Consider the following 22,682-nt stretch of genomic DNA (forward strand, 5'->3'; position numbering starts at 1 on the left):
AGCCGACTTAATTCGTCATTCTAGGTAAGAGAGCACCGTATATCTATGTAGCTGGCCCGTGATTTCACAATGCTCGCGGGAAACAAAAGGAAGTGACGACCAAATAACCGCCAAATTTGTTTAGTTACCAACTTACAAACATTGAAACAAGGAGGGTTGACCAGTAATGCTTTAGAGGATTGAACATTTTTTATTTATTTTCTTTTCTCATAGAAATTAATTTTTATCGTGATAATGTTGCTTTCCTGTAATAATTTTTCCTTTGACCGTAATGCCGCAATCATGAAGTGAAATCCGTAATCATTACGGACAATCCATAACAGTTGGCACCTCTGTATATATAAGCTTGCACAAGCAAGAGATGTTCATTCTTGATTCTACTTTTGACGCTGTTCTTTTGTGAAGTGATCATACTACGATTCTAATTCAGACATACTTTTTTTTAATTAAATATTATTACATGTGGAGGTTATTCCAAGACTGCTCTGCAGCAAAGTATTTAGACACAGTTGTTATGTGAGACTGTTCTTATATGAACATAATCGGAAGAGGTTATTCTAAAGTTATTATTCAGAGACAGTTGTTCTGAAACTATGAGAAGTGGATTGCAACATTAAAAGCTATGTCTTCGTTTGTGCAGTGTAGCAGCATGGGTTAGTGAAGTGTAAATTCTGTTATATGACATCTGGGAAGTGGGAGGAATCAATTGATCAACTCCAATGGATGTTGGTGGTGAGCTATAGGATCCTGGACACAAGAGGGAAGAATACATGTGAAATTTTAGATTAGGGAACACACTATGTAAATTGGTCTGATTAGAAAAAGAGGCATAAGCTCATAAGCTATATTTCATGTGTATTGATATGTGCCATGTATGAGTATAAGGAATATAATTAAGAGGTATGTATTGTAAAGTGTTTGTTGTCTGTGATGATTATTTTCATAAGGTACTGATGGATGTTGTGAGGAAGAAATGTTGTAAAGTGTGTGTACTTGTGTAGAATTTGTAAATGAAATTGCCTATTCATTGGTATTAAATTCATAATTAAGTTAATAGTAGTTTTTTTTTTTTTTTGTAATATACTACCAAGATTAAATTTCAGAGAGTTAATAGGTGTCAGGGAAGATTAGGAAGCAAATTTGGATTTTTGTCAGCATATGATCGTTACCATACGAGAAGGGGATCTTTCATGCGATACAAAGTTGCTTATTTGTTTATTCATTTCTGTAATCACATTACAGTGGTGCCATCTCAAATTTTGGGTTTTCTCTCAAATTTTATAGTAAAGGGGCTAATCAATTTTATGTGCATCCCAGCAAATTTATATAAATATTTTTCAGTTAATATGGTAGTAACTTCTGTAACTTAGACCTCAAATTTATTAGCCCCATTGTTGGGCGAGATTTAGTTTTGCTACAGACCAGAGATGTAACCACCAAAGCTCTTCATAAGATGTACAGAAAGTAAAGATACAGAATAAAGGCAACTTTAAAAATAATAGAAAAGAGATTTATTGTTCTAACTGGCTATGCACGAAGTAACACATCAAGTTATATGATCTGACTTGGAATTTGTATATGGTTTTGTTTTCATCATTAAGCACTTTATTAGTCAGGGGTATTTAAAAAAAAAAAAAGGTTATATGCAATATTTGTACAATCAGCGTATGTTACACATCATCTTAATGAAATCTGCACATATTTCTGATATTCATGGCGAGCTATCAAGTTAACACCAGTATGTCAATATTCCAGATAATATTTTGTGCTTACCAGGACATTTACTTTCACATCAGTCATTTAACATACATGTAAACTTCATTCTAAACAAAACTGTCTCACATTCACTCTCTTTGTCAGGCTGACAGATTACATCACACATACGGAGTTCAATAACACCACCAATACAGCGACATCTAGGGACATTTACGTTCTACTTGGCCCTTTCCTGCCTCATCATACTCTTGGCTAGAGATCCACATCTGCTGGAATGTTCCAATGGATGCCAAAATAGAGCCACCAATCCAAGCACCAAAGCGTCGTTCTGCACATCCATTAGCACTGATCAGTTTTAGGCGCATACTTGATGGGATGCGAACTGACAGGTCTCGGTTCAGCCTCTCAGGAAAACCCTAGATAATCAAAACACAAATATATTAATACACAAGCATCTGATGTACAAAAGGGGCCTACAGTTAGTCAAGCTTGCAGTTTTATGTGTGACTACTGATATTGTGATCACAGCCAAAAAATTAGTTGTTCATTCTGAACAGGAAAAACAGGAATATCTCCAAGGACCTCCTACAAGCATGTTGGGAATTTGATATGTCTATAAAAAGAACAGCAAAAAATTGTTACATCATGTAAGAGGAACAAAACTAAAATGCGGGGTGAAGAGAAGTAGGTAATGGATAGCAGTACTGATAAATTAACAGGGTTTTCATACATTGATTTGGATTTCAAATTACAGTGAAACCTCATTAATGCATTCCTCATTAACACGTTTTTTCGCTTAACGTGTCATAAATTCGAAGCTCTTATCCCCATATATATTTATATAACATTATTTCCCTTGCCGCGACATGAATTTTCGCTATTACTGCTTAGTACGATCACTACTGCCTAGCCCTGAAAATATTCCGTCATCCTCTGCGAAAGGAACGTGATTTCCAACATAGATAAGAGCCCTTGTCACAGGAGGCAGGTTGGGAAAAGTTGCATAATAACAGGAAAAGGGCTTGAATTCCTGAACTTCACAGGGTAAATTGCACCTTTGGGAGCAAGCCGGTCCTCTCAGAAATGCTCACTTTTGCTTGCCGGTCAGCAGTGAGATTATTGAATAACATCCATGGAGAATGCCATAAGCCAGTCTGCCATAGCAGAACATTTCTACCGTACAGACCATGAAATCCTCTGACCAGGAGAAGGTCATCGCGCCTGTAAAAGACTTCTATGCTTGACTGTTAAGGGAAGCCATAGAGATAGAGCTGCGCCTAAATAACATCAACAGGGAAGACGGCTTCAAGTTATCAAATACATGGAGACCTGTACTACAGAAATACATGCTTAACACCACCATGGAACAGCGGGACGCACTCACAAAACTGTCAACAGAGGGTGGTGAATTACAGCACGACGATCCTCGAGTCCAATTAGTGGGGTAGGCCGTGGATAGTACGGTCATGACTTCATGTTTCTTTGAATTTCTTTGCTCACTGTCAGAAGCAGAACTTAACATGCCCAGATGAAGGTCAATGCAAATTGGCTGAAAGCTTGGCTTCATTAAATAACTGGCTACTCATTCCTGCCACCCGGCTGACAGAAATTTCTGGGGAGAACACTGGGGAAAACTTGTACTGGGGCGCTATGTGTCCTGACCCGCAAGGGACACGGTAAGTTAGTTCCTTTCGTTGAAATATTTAGATATCTTTCTATCTGCATTCTTTTTATTAATTTCCTAGTAATACATCAAACCTCAAGAAAATTCTCACTCATCAAACAAAATTAACTCCCATAACCCCATGCTCTTTTCACTGTGAATATAACCATAGGGAGACCTGTAATCTAGAAGTATCGAATAGAACATTCACTGGCAACAAGACTAATCCCATAAAAGGTTGCCACGACTGCTCCTCAATCAATATCATCTCTCAGCTTCAATGCAGATTCTAACCACTCTTCTACACTTGCTTCATCACAACACTCAAACTGATTGGTTAATTGGTCACTGCTCTAAATGCAACTAATCAATAAAGTTTACAAGAAAGACAGTTACTCGGATGGAAAAAAATCATAAGAATGTAAAACTGTCAATCATTTATCATGAAGAAATTAACAATAATTAGTCATTTGTATCCAAGCACATTGCATATTGAACAAAGTTGCTAGCCACAAATGTGCCCACATTTTTTACATTATATAATAAGGCTAAATGTAGTTTCGTAAACTACATGAAAACAATACCTGCAAGAAGGAATTTCCTCCAGTGACCACAACACTGCTGTAGAGTCCAGGACGTACATCAACATCGCACATGCCCACACTAGTGGTGACAATGTGACCCACACCAAGCATAGTGTTACCCACCACACCACCGCGCATCTGAACTACACTTGGATCAAAAAGTGCTTCTGGTATACGAAACCGTTCACTTCCAAAGTCCTGTAACAGAATCATAATAATAAGAACAGCAACAATACCTAAACTAAAAAAATATTTAATTAATAATTTCACATTTAATACTGCACAAATATTAAATGTTATGCCATTTAAAATATCAAGAACTAAAAAAAATCCTTTATTTGCAACTAGCTTGGTAGCATCGTTTAATTCAACAACATAAGAACAACATAAGAAGCATAAACTCGCCAACAATGCAGCTACATCCAGCTCATTTCCCACTAATTTCTTTCTAGGCGCTGAACTGGGATCAAATGAACAGGAACAGACAGACAGACAGACAGACAGACAGACAGACAGACAGACAGACAGACAGACAGGATGGATTAGGCGTGAAGATGGTCAAGGATTTTTACCTTGAAAGTAAATTAGTGGACTTCGTGTGGACAACACTAATTTTAACTTTGGTGGCTCATCTAGGAGATGTTCTACAAAATGCTTATTCCATCATGCAGGTCTCTTGAGAAATCAATTGTTGGTGTGGGTTGCAGTGGTCATTGTCAATACTGCTACACAAACTGTTGTGGATTGTCTTCCAGTTTGTGTTGAAAGTGTAATGCAGAAAATCTACTTACCGTATAATCCCAAATACCACCCGCCACCGAATAAGACCTGCACCCTAAATTTGAGACGGCAAAATACAGAAAAAAAAAAAAAAAAAAAACCAAATAACTTATATACCTATTTAAGTTTCTTCAAATACACCACAAATATAAATTCAAACAGCTTACAATTAATAAAATCATCACAAAACTCATAAATAAAATCGGTCCAATACTCGGATTATTCACAATTCATTGTCGTCATCTGAAATTTCACCATAGGAACTTTCGTCGCTGGCATCTTTCCACAAATAGTCGTCCTCACTACTGTTCAGTGAATTTGAAATTCGACATTTCTCAAAAGCTTTTGGACACTAGCTCGTTGGGAATCTGCACCCATGCGGTCTTGATCCAGCTGCATATTAGTCCCATTTCAGGCATCTTCACTCGTCCGGTTGGTGTTAATGCGTGATCACCATCAGACATCCATTCGGTGTACAACTGTTTCATTGCGGTTTTGTTCGGCTCCATGGCTAAAGGGTTAGCGTGCTGGCCTTCGGTCACAGGGGTCCCGGGTTCGATTCCTGGAAGGGTCGGGAATTTTAACCATCATTGGTGAATTTCCCTGGCATGGGGGCTGGGTGTATGTGTTGTCTTCATCATAATTTTATCCTCACCACGACGCGCAGGTCACCTACCGGCGTCAAATAAAAAGACCTGCACCTGGTGAGCCGAACCCGTCCTGGGATCTCCCAGCACTAAAAGCCATACGTCACTTCATTGCAATTTTGAAAGACCGGTTCATGCGCACATCCAACGGCTGTAGAATAGAAGTGAGTCCTCTGGGAATTATCGCAAGATTGGTTTTCATTTCCTCATCATATCTTTTACGGCGTCAGTTGTATGTCCTCGGTAACTGTCCAACACAAGCATGTTTTATTTTTGTAACAAAGCTCCCGGGTGACGTTGCCAAATGCACTTCACCCAGTCCTCAACTAACGCACTGTCCATCCAGCCGGACTCGTGTGTTCTAAGAATAACGCCAGACGGGAACTTCCCTTTCGGAAGTGTTCTCCTTTTCAGAACCACATATGGAGGGAGTTTGATTCCATCCGCTAATACGCACAACATTACCGTGCATTGTTGCTTTTCGTTACCACCTGTTCTGATAGTTACACTTTTAGGACCCTTTGTATCCACTGTATTTTCCAACGGCATTTCAAAATAGACAGGTGTCTGGTCAGCATTCCCAATTTGCGACAGCAAATAAGAATTTTGCTTCCTCAAATCAATAACGTGACGCTGAAAGGTCATTAAAATTTCTTCATACGCCCCAGGGAGACGACGTGAAACAGATGCACGTCTCCGAATGCACAACCCCTTTCTCCGATTAAAGTTTTGGGTCCATCTGTGGCTTGCAGTAAAACCCTGTGTTTTGAGTTCTTTTGAGATCTCTAGTGCTTTCAATTGATACATTTCACTAGAAACACCATATCCTGACACTTTTTTCTATCACAAATTTGTGGAGTCGTTCTTCAATTTCCAGAAACACTGTACTCTGCACATGGAACACTCTGCGATCGCCGTTACTTTTTAGAAGTTTTTCCTCCTTCTTGCGCCAATCACGAATCATCAATATCGTATTTTCTGCCAACGGCACGATTTCCGTATATTTCAGCTTCGCTTACAACTTTAAGTTTCTCATGCACAGTAAATGACCGCAGGCGCAGTTTTGATTCCACTGCTTACTATCGAGACAGCACTTTCACAGGACAGATAAGGAACTCGAATGTGAGCGAGGTAGACTTCCGTAACCAACAGTCTCGACTTTCGCAAAGTACGATTTCCCACAAAATCAGCTATTCGCGCACCCAGCATACCAGCAACACTTGTGAAACAAATGACGATCAAGCATCCGCAGCAGCGGCTTTCATATTCAGCCATATTTTTAGATTTACTGTATTTCATTACATTTCGCGTTTACATGCCGTTGTAACCGTATTGAGAAAAAAATCAATCTTGTTTTCTAGAATGCAATTATAACACAATAAGACCTGAATGCCCGTTTACATGTGGTATATTGAGTATGGTAACCGTATTCAAATTAGTTTCAATACTCTATGTAAACGTAATAAATATTTACAAGAATGAACGGCTTGAATATGACCCGCACCCAAGATTTTGAACCAATATTTTGGGGGAAAAAGTGCGGGTGGTATTCGGGATTATACGGTATATTTTCACATTTACACTGTATGTGATGCCTCCTTAATGGATTTTCATAATTTTGTTGAGACTGAAAATTCAAAGGTTCTTGGTTTCAGTAGAACAAGGTGGCTTTCCCTGTTACCTTCCACTGAACGAGTACTGAAGTTTTATCCAGCCCTGAAATAATATTTTGAGTCAGAAAGCAGGTGCCCAAATATAAACAAGCAGTTTTTTATGATCCCTTGTCTGAGGTGTGCATACTCAGGCAGCACTTTTTCACAGTGTTATTCAGTTATTAGAGGGCAACATGTCCAGCTCCATGGGTAAAGGGTTAGCGCGCTGGCCTTTGGCTACGGGAGTCCTGGGTTTGATTCCTGGCGGGGTTGGGAATTTTAACCATACTTGGTTAATTTCGCTGTTAGACTTCCTGGCAGGGATTCGAAACCACGTCCTTCCAGGTGAACCGAGCAAGCCTTTACTGCCTTGGACAGGCAGCCCCTAACATCTGTATATACCGTATAATACTGTTATCATACGTAAAATAAAATATCATGCATACCTGATGGTAACCATTTGGAAACTCATAATGGGCAGTAGGAATAGATGACACCGTCTTCTCATCGTATGGAGTTTCAGATACTTGAAGCACACTTGCTTGAAAGTCCTGCACCACCTTCTTTGTCATGTAATTATGCCATGATGTTGTAACTTCAGGTAAGTTGCGCTTCTTGGTCCAGCGAGCCTTTTCTCTTTCTTTGACTGGTTCCTTAGACGCAATCATATATGGAGGCACCACCTCAATATCATTCTCCTAGAACAGAGTAAAGGAAACATGTACAGAACATACAAAAGAAACATCATACAATGGATGAACAAACTAATCAATAATATTGTTGTTTTGTCTTTTAAAACAATTATCACCAGTGAACAACTCTGCTTTCCTTACTTACACACATAAGCTTAATCAATTTTTTTTATAAAAAGAAGCAATATGGAAAATTTATAATATCCAATAATGGACCATTTATATTGGTATTATAAATTTACTCATCGGGACAAATATTTCAGGTTCCCTACGGGAATCAACATGTACATCATCTGATGGCCAAGCATGCATCAATTTTTGGTACTGAGACAAAGTCTTTCATAGTGCATTGGCACTGCCGGTGGCTCCAAGTGGCCTTCACGGTATGCACTAGTCATGTGTCTTGGTGGGTGTGCTATGTACCAACTGATGAGCCCAACTTAGCACACGGGGGCGAAACGCTGGCAACCAGGAATGTGTTCGGTGGAAAATTTATAATGTCCAATAACGGACCATTTATATTGGTATTTTATAAATTTACTCATTCAGGACAAATATTTCACGTTCCCTAAGGGAATCAACATCTACATCATCTGATCGCCAAGCAGGCATCAATTTTTGGGAATGGGACAAAATCTCTCATAGTGCATTGGCACTGCCGGTAGCTCCAAGCAGCCTACACAGTGGCCTCCACGGTATGCACTAGCCATGCGTCTCGGTGGGTGTGCTATGTATCAACTGATGAGCCCAATAGGGATGTATAGAACTAGCACCGATACAATGCACTGCTGTTGTACTGGGTAAGCTCAATGTGCTCTTCATTTGTCTCCTGTGCACTCATGCCGCTAAATATCCACGAATTTAAGTTGTTTAATTTGTTATTTTCGTGACTATGCCGAGCTATTGCAGTGTTCCTCTTTGCAAAAATCAGGGAAGCCCATTTTCGTTTCACCCGTTTCCACAAAATACAGAAATGAGGAAGAAATAGTTACATGCTATTAGAAAGAAAAATTTCGGTGAGAAGATCTGATCGAAAATATTAAATTGTGTTCCCATTATTTTCAACCCGGTGACTTCACGAAAACTTTGTTGGGTAAGTGCGATTTACGAAGGGAAATAATTCCTATTTTCTACCTATAAACTGATTAGGCATTTCGATAACAACCACCGAATGTATGAGTTTGTATTTTAAGGTGAGAGAGCAAGATTAAAACCGGGCGCTGTTCCATCGCTTTTTCCGTGGCCACGAACACAACAAAAACAAGGAAGAGGCCATACACCAGAAAAGTGCTGGATTACCACGAAAAGCCTACAATATTGGAATATGTAGAAATCACCTCCTTTGAAGTACGGGAAGAAATCGTGAATATACCCCAAGAAGTGAATGTAACATTTGTGACTCCCATTTCCAAAGACATCAGCACTCATATACTACAGGTAATTTGTTTGTTGAGCAAACAATGCGTAATCCTGATGCCATATTGCTTTATACGAGGTTTGTAGACGTTCAACATTGTAATTTGGTGTCTGCTGTTCTGTGAGAAAACAGATACGATTTACAGATATTCCCTCTTGAACCCAGACTGTGTTTCTTCTTGACAGATATGAAGCTAAGGACCAACAAATATGACAAGGAACTAGGTCTTAACTTCGGAATCCATAAAACTACTGTTGGGAGAACATTTAATGTTTGGATTAATTTCATGTACTGCCAATTTAAAGAGTTGAACATTTGGCCTGATAGAGAAAGTGTCCTTGAAAACAGCCCCCTTGCTTTTAGACAGAAATGCTCCTCGACTAGAGTTATAACTGGTGCACAACTGAGATTTTAATAGCAAAATTTGTTCCAAGGGTAAACATTCCACTTTCAGAGGGCTAACTGGCCTCAACCGTTTGGTAGGGAGATGCTGAAAAGTTTATAAATTTTGGCTGCATGTTTCTGAACACTGAATAATACCAGTCTTGGGGAAGTGCTCTAATGCATAGCTTACAGCTGCAATATGCTTACCAGTTGCCTTGGGGCTTGCTCCAGCTAAACAATCACATTCCCCTCCTATAATGTCACCAGGTACTCCTAAAATAAGATTCACATTATAGGTCGTATGTTTTGTGTACTCAGATTTCACAGGACTGAATTTTATAATTTCACCCGATTGAAATTAACCTGAAAAGTCTGTATCCAGCATAACACAATGATTTGTAATTGGAAACAGGTGTCCCATCTATTTCTGATTTTCTAAATATGAAATAATCCATCAAATGCAAATTTGTGATAGTGATCTTCACCTTATGGCTGATGGTCAAATCTTCAAAGGAACCGGCACTGGGTAACTCAAGAAATTCACATGCCTTTGGTGATGGACAAGGCTGTATCTGCAGTTTCATGTAAGCCATCAACCTTAAAAAATACATGAATCGAAGTCTATAAGCAAGGGGAGCAAGTGCGTATTTAAATCTCTATTTATGATTTAAGTCTTGTGGAAGTATATTTATATATTTATCAATGTAGAATACCCCCAAGTAACTGTAATCTTTAGGAAAAGGCATGCTGACTCCTATTCATTATTTGGATAATAAAGCATGTTAGCATTTTCTAATTACCGCTGTACTAATTCTTCCTTCCTACCGCCAATTTTAGCGCTTCTGGTCGTAGCTCATATTGCAGCTGTTTAACGCTTAAACAGGGGCTGCCTGGCCGAGGCAGTGAAGGCGTGCTCGGTTCGCCCGGAAGTATGTGGGTTCGAATCCCCGCCAGGAAATTGTAAAATTTAAGAAACGAGATTTCCACTTCTGGAGGTGCATATGGCCCTGAGGTTCACTCAGCCTACACAAAAAATGAGTACCAGGTTAATTCCTGGGGGCAAAGGCGGCCGGGCGTAGAGCTAACCACTCCTACCCCATCATGTGCCGTGGTTAACAATGGTGGAAGTCTTTACCTTCCACTCCTCCAAGGGCCTTCATGGCCTGTACGGAGGTGACTTTGCTTTGCTTAGCGCTTAAACGCTGAAAATCGTCCGTAATATATTAGGGGATATTTCTATACAATTAATTAATATAGTTTTGGAGTAAAATTAGAGAAGATACAATCGGGTTTAGCTCGGAAAACTCTGTCACATTCTATACATTACTCGCAGCTGACTGGGAGAAACATAAGATGATCGCCTTGCGCTTACCTGGTACTACACGAGCGCTATCTGGCACAAACTTTATCTGCCTACGTCCCTATTTAACACACGGGGGTGAAACGCTGGCGACCAGGAATGAGTTAGCTGGAAAATTTATAATGTCCAATAATGGACCATTTATATTGGTATTATAAATTTTCTTATTCGGGACAAATATTTCAGGCTCCCTATGGGAATTAACATCTACATCATCTGATGGCCAAGCAGGCATCATTTTTTCGTTATGAGACAAAGTCTCTCATAGTGCATTGGCAATGCCGGTGGCTCCAAGTAGCCTATGCAGTGGCCTCCACGGTATGCACTAGCCATGCGTCTTGGTGGGTGTGCAACCAAGAATGAGTTAGCTGGAAAATTTACCAAGTCCAATAAAGGACCAACTATTTTGGTATTATAAATTTAGTTATTCAGAACAAATATTTCAGGTTCCTTATGAGAATCAACATCTTTATCAGGACAACAGTTTGCAAAATTTCTCTTACCATTGTGTAATACACCAGCAGTCACTGTGTGGAAAGTTTTAAGTACGAACAATGACATGAAAACAGTCATAAAAGTAGTGAACATTGAGCACATGCAATTCAGAGATGTTTATTCAGAACACCGACTGATGAACTAGATTGCTAGTATGGTGATTTACTGCTTCATACAGAAGTTCATTGGCTTAGTAGAGGCAGAGTATTAAAACGTTTTAAAGAGTTGCTTCCTGCGTTAGTAGAATTTTTTAAAGAACGAGGTGAAGTCTTCTGTGAACAAGAAGATTCAGTTTAGCTGCAAGATTTTGCTTTTCTCCAGACATCACCGAAAAGTTAAATATCCTTAACTTGCAGCCTAAGGTACCGGTAAGGATCAAGATACTGGTGGAACAATCTCGGATGTTGCTTCATTCTAAAAAAAGGTAGGAACTGTGGGGAAAATATTCTCATCCAGGGTGAATAGAAACACTTTACCTGTTTGAAACAAACCCTCAAAAAGCAAGGCTCTTCAACGTCCCCTTACAACAGGAAACAATATGTTGAAATTCTTTCACAGTTGAGAAGTCAATTCAACAAATGCTTCCAAGATTTCAAAAGCATTTCAATTGTTGCACGCTTTTTCAAATCACCTCATACAGTGATTGATGCTGAAGAGCTCTCTACTTGTGTCATGGAGCATTTTGATCTTCAAGATAACAATGCTGCAGTGGAGTTGGAACTGATAGCTTTTCAAAATGATTTATCTGTAAAGTCGCTTCCTTCAAGCACTAAAACAATTTGGCCTCTTGTTCCTAAAGAAAAATACCCAGTTGTGGTCCAGGTTGCTTTCAAAGTGAAGACAATATTCAGCTCTATCTACCTGTGTGAGGGTTCTTTTTTCAGTGTGAAATTTATAGAAAGCAAGTATAGGAACAGACTGACTGATGAACACTTGGATAACTATATTCAAAGGGCAGCCACTACCTACTCTCCCAACATTAAAAAAAAACGGTTGATGACAAAAAAAGAAGAGTGCCACCCATCTCATTAATGTTAATAAGTCTGATAAAAGAATCTGTTCTTACATTTGTAATTTATTATTAACTACACTTCAATTTCTTTGATTTCAATTTCTTTTTCTTATATATGAGTTTAATTAAAATTAATTTCATATTTAGCACAAATGTAAGTTTATAGGCAATAAAAAGACGTAAGAATTTTTTAAAACATTCTTATTTCTGTCCTAGTTTCTTTTGGTAGCTCACAATAGGATTTAAAAATGGTACGGTAGCTCAGAAGCTTCATAAGTTTGGCGACCTCTAGTATGGAATGGATTAACAACTTGTAGGAGTCAGAATTTATTTTGTATAATTGTAAAATAGGGTTGAGCTTTGGTGCTCATGTAATGTTCTATTGGTGATCTCTGAGCTCCCGTCTAAAGTTAATTAAGAGCGATCAAGTTCCTTCAAACTTGTAATATTAATGCGCCTTGGGCTCTGCTGTTGTTGTTTTTGCCAGAGCCTCCTGGTCCCTTATTATTGTTGTGTTAACTTATAATGAAGAGAAAGAAAATACATTGTTCTCCAATTTAAGCAGATTTTTCCAATAATTTTTAGTCCATGTGATAATAGGGTTATACCTCTACTATAATTTTCACATTTCTTCCTATTTCTTTTTGTGAACAATGGTACAATGCTTCCTTGTTGCCAATCTTCAGATATCCTCTCATCCTTCCATATGGCACTGAGGGCTCGGTATAGCCACTGTAGTCCAATGCTTCCTGCTGCCTTAATCATATCAGCATTGAATTTGTCTTTTCCACTTGCTTTACCTTTGGTCATTGCTTTCACTGCCCTTTCAATTTCCAACCATGTTATCGGGTTCTCTTCTTTTTCTCCTTGTATTATTTCCATTTTCTATCTCCTTTTTCATTCGAGCAGTCATCCTCATTATAAAGTTTTTCAAAATACTTTGCCATCACCTTCTGAAGACCCTTTTCGTCATGTACTATGGATCCATCTTCTCTCTCTATTGCCTTGATTTTTTCTTGATTTATTCTTTTTGATTTTATTACTCTGTATAATAGTTTCTGATTTCCTCGACTATCATGCTCAATTTCGTTGTTAAACACTCCCCAACATTACTCCTTTTCTTCCTGAAACTTAAAGATCAAACTAACGAACACGATTAAGAGCACTGCTTTTCTGAAGAATGTCTAAAAATGACCTAACACCTAAATTTTTGAGAAAATATAATAATAAACACAGGCACACCATACAAACCCGTAATATGCAAAAAAGAACAAACAAAATCTGGCTGAAAGAAGAAATAAAGTTTTTATACCGTAAAAAACAACATCTCAACAACGAACTATACCGAACACACTTAAAAGCATCCAATGAGCTACCACACAGCTACTGGGATGATTTTCAACAGATCACGACAGATCTTGATACTCCTCTTCACTTGTAGATTCAATCTTTTGTATTCCACATGTAACCTTTCTATCTTATTCTCATCCCTCTGCACTGCTGTCCTCATATTAATTGGTTCTCTCATCAATCCCAGTTTCTCTTCATCTCTTTCTTTGCAGCCCCTGACAAGTTTGTATCTGCTTCCCAATTTATCAGGAGAGCAGGCATCAACTTTCTTAGCCTGAGAATTAATGGACGTACAAAAACTGGGACTGATGAAGAGAGAGGCAATCTATTTGAAGACAAATACAGTGATACTTTGTGAATGCAGATGAACCTTCACTGATGGGACCTAATGTTTCTAGTACTCTATGGCTTCTGGTGTAGGCTACAGCAAATTTGTACTTTCGGAACAAGAGTTGGACAAACAATTGACTTGTCTGTCTCATCGTTTTGATATCTGTATGCGTTCCATTTTGCCTGGTTGGCTACGGTATCGTAATCTATAATCTTCATTTCCGTACTGACGAATTACACAATTAGAAATAGGAAAGGATTTCCAGCTATCAATACTTATTTATTGCACTTATTATGCTACAGGACCGGTTTCGACCCCTTACCTTCAATAATGTACACATATACCCCATAACTAAAGTTTAACAAAAACATAACTTAAGAATAGCATTTAAAACTACACACAACAGTACCAACATCATATGCAACGTTAGGACAATCAACAGCAAAAACAAATACAACCACTCAGGGGTATACCGTATCAAATGCAATAACTGTGAGACAAGCTATGTCGGACGCACCGGTAGAAACTTCCTAACCGGATATAATGAACACATAAATGCGGTAAAACATAATCATTTTTCCTCAATAGGCCAACATGTCGAAGACTATAAACACAGTTTCACAAACATCGAGAATGACATGCAAATCCTGAACATAAACCCCAAAGGCCCCCTGCTCAACATAACAGAAGAATTTTACATCACTCTAGATCAGTATACCAATCCAAATTACAACAAAAATGAAATTACAGAAAAAACCAACATCATCTTCAATACAGTTATCCCCACCCTAAAAAAACTCCTACCCTAAGATAATCAATAAATAGAACACGACACGCGATAGAGAAACATCAAACAACACACCTAGCTCCACCCCCACCACAACAACTCTCCCTACCCCTCCTTCCCTTCCCCTCACAGCAGCTAGTATGAGCCCAAGAAGAACACGAAGTAGTACACAACAAGCTTACATATCAAACACAACTCAGCCACACCAATAACAGTAAGTACATATTCAAATTAGCACACACAACCCTTAGACATTCCTCCAACATAAAATATCACTCATAGCTCAATCTTATCTTCCACAGATAATATAACACCACTGCACAACTACAAATGGTAAAGGAGCCACTACTTTGAACCCAATGTCACTCAAATTTTATGGATGTCACAGGACAACATGATTCGATTTTAACACAAAGCAACAAGCTTCAACACACAGCAGAGCTGAACATATTTTAGCCTAATTTTATCCATACATCTGGCATCCTTTTTTAAAAATTGGAAAGTGTTTTATTCCATGTATATACATGAAGAAAAAATCTTTTATTCATACAACGTGACAATTTTACAAGTAAATCGTATCATTTAAACTCCAAGAACAGCAACCGAGTGTACAACTATGTAAATAAGACATGAACACAGAAGTCAACCGATGAATTGAACACCACGCAAGACACGAACGTTCATGTGCATGAAGTGTTCCTATATATATTGTATTCATCTTATATATATAAGTTAGTTTTAAGTAGAAATGTGTTTTATAAACTAATTTTAAGACCTATAACATATCATTTTAGACATACAATTGCATTGTCGCACATAGTGACATACACGCCAGTTCCCGTTTTGACATGCCCCATTTGGATGTGACCAAATGTTTATTATCATATGGCATTCTCCAGACAATGTATCTTAATTATACCTCATGACATAGATATAAATGTATGGTTCAGCTGAAGATGACCCTTTGTAAGGGGTCAAAACCGGTCCTGTAGCATAATAAGTGCAATAAATAAGTACTGATAGCTGGAAATCCTTTCCTATTTCTAATTGTCTAATTCGTCAATACGGAAATGAAGATTATAGATTACGAAGGTTCTCATCTCTCTGTCGTCTACAGAGGGTCATGGCTTATTGCAACAGTTTTATTCATTTCCCGAAGACACAACGTAAGAAAAACTGGACCATTATCTGCAGAAGAGCTAGCGATGGGACTTCAGATATGTATCAAACTTGCTCAACGTGTGACATTCGCAAGGGAAATAGGCGAGTTGAAGTCTATTTCATCAGTTTCACTGCCAAGTTCAATAAGAAATCTGAACCCATTCCTAGATGGGAACGAGGTATTACGAGTAGGAGGACGCTTACAAAACTCTTTGAAGCCATTTGCAGAAAGGCATCAAGTCATATTACCTCAGCGTCATAATGTAACCCAGTTGATTGAGGCTGACGAGCATATTCGGCTGCTACATGCTGGTGAAAATCATGTAGCAGCTTCTCCTAGATCCAGATATTGGATAGTGAGCATAAAGAAAGTAGTACGGACTGTCATTCACAAATGTGTGAAGTGTTTCAGACTACGAGCCTCAACAGCAACGCAGCTCATGGGGAAAGATACCTTCTCCTTGAGTGACTCTGTCATGGCCATTCTTGAATACGGGAGTTGACTACGCTGGCCCTTTGTACATTAAACAGGGTGCAGCCAGGAGCAAGGTCAAAGTAAAATGCTACGTAGCATTGTTCGTCTGCCTTTGCACCAAGGCGATACGCTTGGAATTAGTTCGTGACTTGACCACACAGGCCTTTATTGCTGCCTTACGGAGATTTGCAGCCAGGTGGGGGAGGTGTACAAACCTATAGCCTATAGTGACAATGCTACTAACTTTCTAGGAGCTAGAAATGAATTGTTAAAGGTGCACCAGTCGAAGCAGTGGAAGACAGAAATGCTGAACAATGCAGCACAAGAGGGATTCATTTGGCATTTCATTCCTCCTGATTCACCTCACTTCGGGGGACTCTGGGAAGCTGGAGTGAAATCCATGAATCATCATCTGAGAAGAACTGCTGGCAATGCCTGCTTGACATATGACGAGATGTATACCCTACTTTGCCAAATAGAGGCGTGCCTGATCTCACAACCGCTCGTTAGACTCTCAGACGACCCTGATGAACCCTCATACCTAACCCCTGGCCACTTTCTGATCGGAGCTCCTCTTTATCCTTCCCTGAACCTGACTTTAGTGATGGTGTGTACTGTTGTACTTCCAGATGGCGCTACATTCAGGCGCTGCAGCAGAACTTTTAGAGACAGTGGTCTAAAGACTATCTTAATAGCTTACAACAGCAGCAGAAATGGTTGACAAGTCAGCCTAACCCCTAACCCTCAGCCTAGAACTATCGTCTTAGTTAAGGACGACAATATTCCTTCTCTCTCTTGGCGACCTGCAATGGTTGAGGAAACTCATCCTGGGAAGGATGGACGAGTGCATACGGTTACAATTTGCACCAGCAATGGAATTTTAAGGCGTTCTGTACATAAGTTATGTCCATTGCCAGCTCAAGACTGATACTTGCAAATACATTCAGTGTCTCATTTTGTGTTGGTGTTAAATTCTTTGCTCTTGTATAGTAAGATTTTCATTATGATCAGTGTTCTATATTGTTTGTGTTTAGTGCTGTACTTTTTTATGTAGGATTTCAATTTGTTCATTTAGGTTTCATTATTTGAACATCTGTGTACATTTTTGCTAAGTTATATTGGTTGAAATTGTGCGCCTCTCATAAACAGCATATGTATTGATGGTGAAAGAACTTCATAATATGACTATCTGTTCAATTTAAATTCAACATTTCTTGTAATTGTTAAATGTGATGCATTTAGGTGTGGCAGTATGTTTGTGATTGATCAGAGCACCACTTCCTGGGGTTGTTTACATCGGGAGTGGTCGGGCACCTTCGCGTGCAATTGGGTGAGTGACTAAAAAGCAGCATGGCTGCCGCACTAAGGTGAAATGTGCTATGCGGACAAGTTCTGTAAATATCTAAACCATCGTGTGAGTGACAGGTTAAACAAATATATCACGAGGTGTATATAGTGTAATAAACCTAAAATCACATGTTCTCAGGGACCTGTCCGAATGAGGTCGGAACAATGTGTATATAGTGATTCCGGGAGAGATGGCGCACCGGGTGAGATTGCGCAGGGTAGGCCAGTGCGGCAATCGCCCGCTAGATCGCTCGACCACTGCTTCTCGTGTGTACAGTGTGTACGTGAGAACAAAAGCTATCTGTTGGATGTCACATGGTGCGACTGATTTCGTCTGAAATCCTGGATATTTCTGGCAAATACGTCTTCTCTACCTTCAAAGTTTTGCTGCAGCATGATATAAAAGCCCACTGACTGGGTTGTTCAAGTTAAATTAACTTTGCATTTGCACAGGCGGGTGACTAGGTTAGTCAACGACTATGCTGGTGTGACATACGCCATGTTGGGCCAACACAGTTCCTGGGGCAGGAGTGTGCCATCTCTCCCCAAATGTCGGGAGAGTTGGCGCGGCATTCTTTGAATTTCCATTTAGGTGTAAAATGTGTTTCCATTCTCCGATCAGCTCCTATATGTATTTTGTTTAATTCTGTGTCAAATTATACTAATTATGGAGAAGAGGAAGCAGCCACAGCCTAATCGAAGTTTGTGGTACATGCCTTTAATGCAACTTTAAAGCGTAATATCTCTAACAAAAGAGAAATCTCAGCGAACGAAAAGAACAAAGTGCAAAGAAAAATTACAACCACTGCCACAACGGGAAAGAGTAGGAAAGGAGAAAAACCTCATTCCAATGAAGCTGCCAAAATGATTCCAGATGGGCAAAATAATGCAATATCTGATGATTGCAACTAGTGTGTGGAGTGCTGGGAGAACTATCATTTAAAAAAACGAAGGATGATTGGATTAAGTGCACCGTCTGCAACAAGTGGCTGCATGAATTGTGTTCAGTGTATAAGAACTTATGTGATGATTGTGGAGAAGAGAGAGTAAGCAAAAACATATCCTAAAAGGACTGAGGGATAAATCTTTAAGTTTAAATAATTAATTGATTTATTAGTGGCCAAGAAATAATAGACAAGTGAATGTAAATGAGGTAAATAAATGTATTAAACCTGTAATCATAGTTTACTTCTTAATTTCTTCCCTCCTTAGCATATCAAGTACATAACGCCATCTCACCCAGACACTACGGGAGAGATGGCGCAGATGACACATTTTCAAATAAACGATCTCTTTTTACAATCTACTTACATTAAGACCATGTCCTTCAAAAAGCAGTGAGGAGAGACATAAGGAATGACGTCTAGCATAAAAATAAGCTAATCGAAATGTAGGCGAAGACTTGCTGCACGATCATTACAAAATGTGTGCCATCTCTCCCCGACTTACTGTATAATTTGTCATTAGGTTTTTTTTCAACTGGTTCACATGTTTTGAAGTTGACTGTAACAAGACTGACAAGTCTGTTCGGTATTCTACAAGCAATGATACATGTTATAAATCTCATTTTTGGTCTGTATGGAAAATTTACAGTTCAATAAATAATAAGGTGTTCTTAAATATGTCCCATTTAACTGATAGTCTGTTTATGTAACCACTACATACATACATACATACATACATATCCCATGTCGTTCCAACTTAAGCGATGGGTCGGCAAACGAGGCTTCTCCACCAGTTGCGGTACCTGAACTTCTCTCCTTCTTCAATGCTTTCCAAAGTATGTCCTCTCTGTTGAATGTCAATCTTCACCATGTCCTTGTACCTGAGTCTTGGCCGCCCTCATGGTCTTTTGTCTTCAAGTTTTAGATCATACATTTTTTTTTGGTAATCTGTCATCACCCATGCGTCGCATATGTCGATACCATCTCAGTCGCTGCATTGTTATTTTGAGCCTGCTTGCGGATTTCCTCATTACGGACTCTGTCCCTCCGTGTTTTGCCGATCATGCTACGAACAAATTTCATTTCTGCTGCCTGGATTCTACTAACATCTTTGTTTCTCATGGTCCATGTTTCGCAACCATAGGTCAGGATTGGTACGTCATAAGTTTCATATATGACTCTCTAACATTTTGTTGGTATTTTCTTGTTCCATATTATGTCTTTAACTATTTTGTAAAAGTTGCTACCTGCCTGAATTCTGAGGGAAATTTCCTTATCTATAGAACCAGTATCAGAGGTAACACTTCCAAGATATTTGAATTGATGGTTCATCTGTAGCTGTTTCCCCTCCATTTCAATGTGTCCCATTGGTTGCCCGTATCTCTTCATGTCCATAACCTCATTTTTCTCTTGGCTGAAGATGAGTCCATATTCTTTAGCAGATTCTGCCCAGGAGTTTATTTGTCCTTGAAGATCTTCTTTAGAGTCTCCCCACAAGCATATATCATCTGCGAACAATATAACTTTCATTTTCTTACCTCTTACTATAAGTGGAAATTAAAGTATTGAATAGGTGGATTAAAGAACACCTTATTATTTATTGAATTCTACAAACACATGACAGTATACTTTTAACCCTGATCCAAGATCTTTCTTCAAGTGCCAAGTATTTCATGCCATTGTGTACATAATTTGTCATTATGTTTTAGGACAACCTATTGATAAGTATTTAAGCAATTGCCATTGTGTATATAATTTAGTCATGATTTTTTGTCAACCTATGGAGATGTATGTAGGCAATCCCCATGATGATTGTTATCAGATTCCAATTGATTTAATTATCTACAAGAACTGATGATGACTCCAAGGGAGTCAAAACTGGTCTTCACGTAATAAATTTCAAATATTTTACATTGTGCTGAATGGTGGAACATCCCTCGAACTCTATTATATTAAATATATGTCAACACGGAAATGAAAATCATAACCTATGAGAGTATTTTTCTGATAGCCGTAGTGCTCCTCTTGGATTACAGGTGAAGTTTTCGTGAGTTCTGTGCTATTCTTCAAGAATATAACGTGTGTTATACGTCGTGACGAATATTTTGCCTCATTTGTTGTTGATGCACGTAGGCCTATACTCAGTAAGCGAGTGAAATTATAGAACTACAGCGACGGTAAAACACCAGTAATAATTTGCTGATTCCGTTTCGGTCAGGCTTTTTAAGTTAAAAACAAATATTTAGTCCCAGTGTAATTTTGTGGAAACCATGACTGCACTATCACGAAGCATCATCGGGTGAAACTGTAAGTACATTGTTTAAAATCTGTTCTGCTGGGGATGTACCTGAATTAAGACCACGGCCACTTCCTTCCTTCTCCTAAGCCTCTCCTATCCCATTGTCGCCACAAGACCTATCTGTGTCGGTGCGACGTAAAGCCCCTGCCAAAAAAAAAAGTTCTAGATTAAGTTATGATGGTGTCGTCACTGCCGTGAATATCAATTTGGAAATATGTGCGTGTGGTTGAAAATATTCTTGAAATACGTTTCTCAGGTAGACCTTTCCACGAAAAATGCAGCCTTATAAAATGGTAATGTTGACTTAAGAGAGTGAAGTAGGGCTACGATTGCTTATATTTAAAAAACATTTTTGCAGCTGGGATAACGAATGTGTTCACCGCACGCCACTGGGTAGACCAATACTGTCCCATTGGTCGTAATATATACGGTAACTTAGGATGAGGAATCTTGGAAATCTTACCTCGTATGCTATGTAGGAGAGATATTAGCGTTCACTGACACTGCTGAGTTATAAGTTCAGAAGTCTAATTGGTCTTAAATTATAGCATGAAAAGGATCAAGGAACATGAAGTACCATATTATTCAGAACCTGCACCTGTTTAGAATATATCAGTCTTAAATTAACTGCACACTCAGGCATTTCATACTGCAGACAAATAACTTACCTGTAGGAAGTTTTTACACTGCATTGTGATGTAATCACCACCAAGGGGAGACTTGACAATAGCCTGGGACAGGACAAATCCATCTTGCACTGGTACAGCAGATGTGTGGGTTGCACCGCTGTCCACCACAATGCCAGAAGCACGCCCATTAGCAAACGCTGCCAAGACTGCATTCTTTACCAGAAAAAATGCTGGAACATTGTACTTTTCAAACATAAGTTCTGTCAAGCGTTCCCGTTTAGCTCTAACATTCCATGGCGCTTCTGACATTAGTACAGGATGGTAAATCGATTCAGAATGGATACATTTTGCATATGTATAATCCAGAACTTTTTCAAATAGGTCCCAATCTTCAATCATACCATCTTTCATATAACTAACAACGTCCATTCCTTTTCGAGGGACATTCAGATAATTAGTATCAATATAATACTTCTTTCCTGGACTACCTGACGAAGGATCAGACTTCTTTTCATCAACATCCATCATCTGGGGGTTAACCGGTGGCACGGACGGCGCAGCCTCCTCGAGGACGCCGACAACAGCAGGTACCTCTGCCTTAGGAGTATCTTCTTGGGCATATCCTACTCTCATAGAATAATGCCCTATATCAAAAACAAGTGCACCGATTTCATCGCCACCATATAACATTCCTGCACTCATAATTGTAATTCACCGGTCTCCTAAGTTTATTGTTTACTATACACAAGTGCACGACCTGCGCACCAAAGAGGATAGAATGCTGCGCACGACAGCTGGTAGCCAAAGAATATTTATGGATTACAAGAGCAATCACAATCACTACATAGCCTTTAAGTTCAAAATATTCCATCTCTAATATGATCCCTGTCCCATACTCACCGTCACCAATGCAAAGAAATATTATTTATCACCGCTTGGAAATATATAGACATTTTT

The 22,682-nt window shown here is 39.0% G+C and overlaps 1 protein-coding gene across 1 annotated transcript; it reads right to left on the bottom strand.

The window, feature by feature from the left end:
- Positions 1-1,593: 1,593 nt before the first annotated feature.
- Positions 1,594-22,489, bottom strand: Bap55 (Brahma associated protein 55kD). Its single transcript, XM_067148454.2, has 4 exons — positions 21,765-22,489; positions 7,489-7,740; positions 3,964-4,161; positions 1,594-2,132 (listed from the first exon to the last, which is right to left on the bottom strand). Exons 1-4 carry the CDS (start codon positions 22,425-22,427, stop codon positions 1,917-1,919), a joined length of 1,329 nt encoding a protein of 442 aa, XP_067004555.2. The 5' UTR covers positions 22,428-22,489; the 3' UTR covers positions 1,594-1,916.
- Positions 22,490-22,682: the final 193 nt, after the last annotated feature.

Source organism: Anabrus simplex, chromosome 5 (genome assembly GCF_040414725.1).
Source record: "Anabrus simplex isolate iqAnaSimp1 chromosome 5, ASM4041472v1, whole genome shotgun sequence".
Lineage (NCBI taxonomy): Eukaryota > Metazoa > Arthropoda > Insecta > Orthoptera > Tettigoniidae > Anabrus > Anabrus simplex.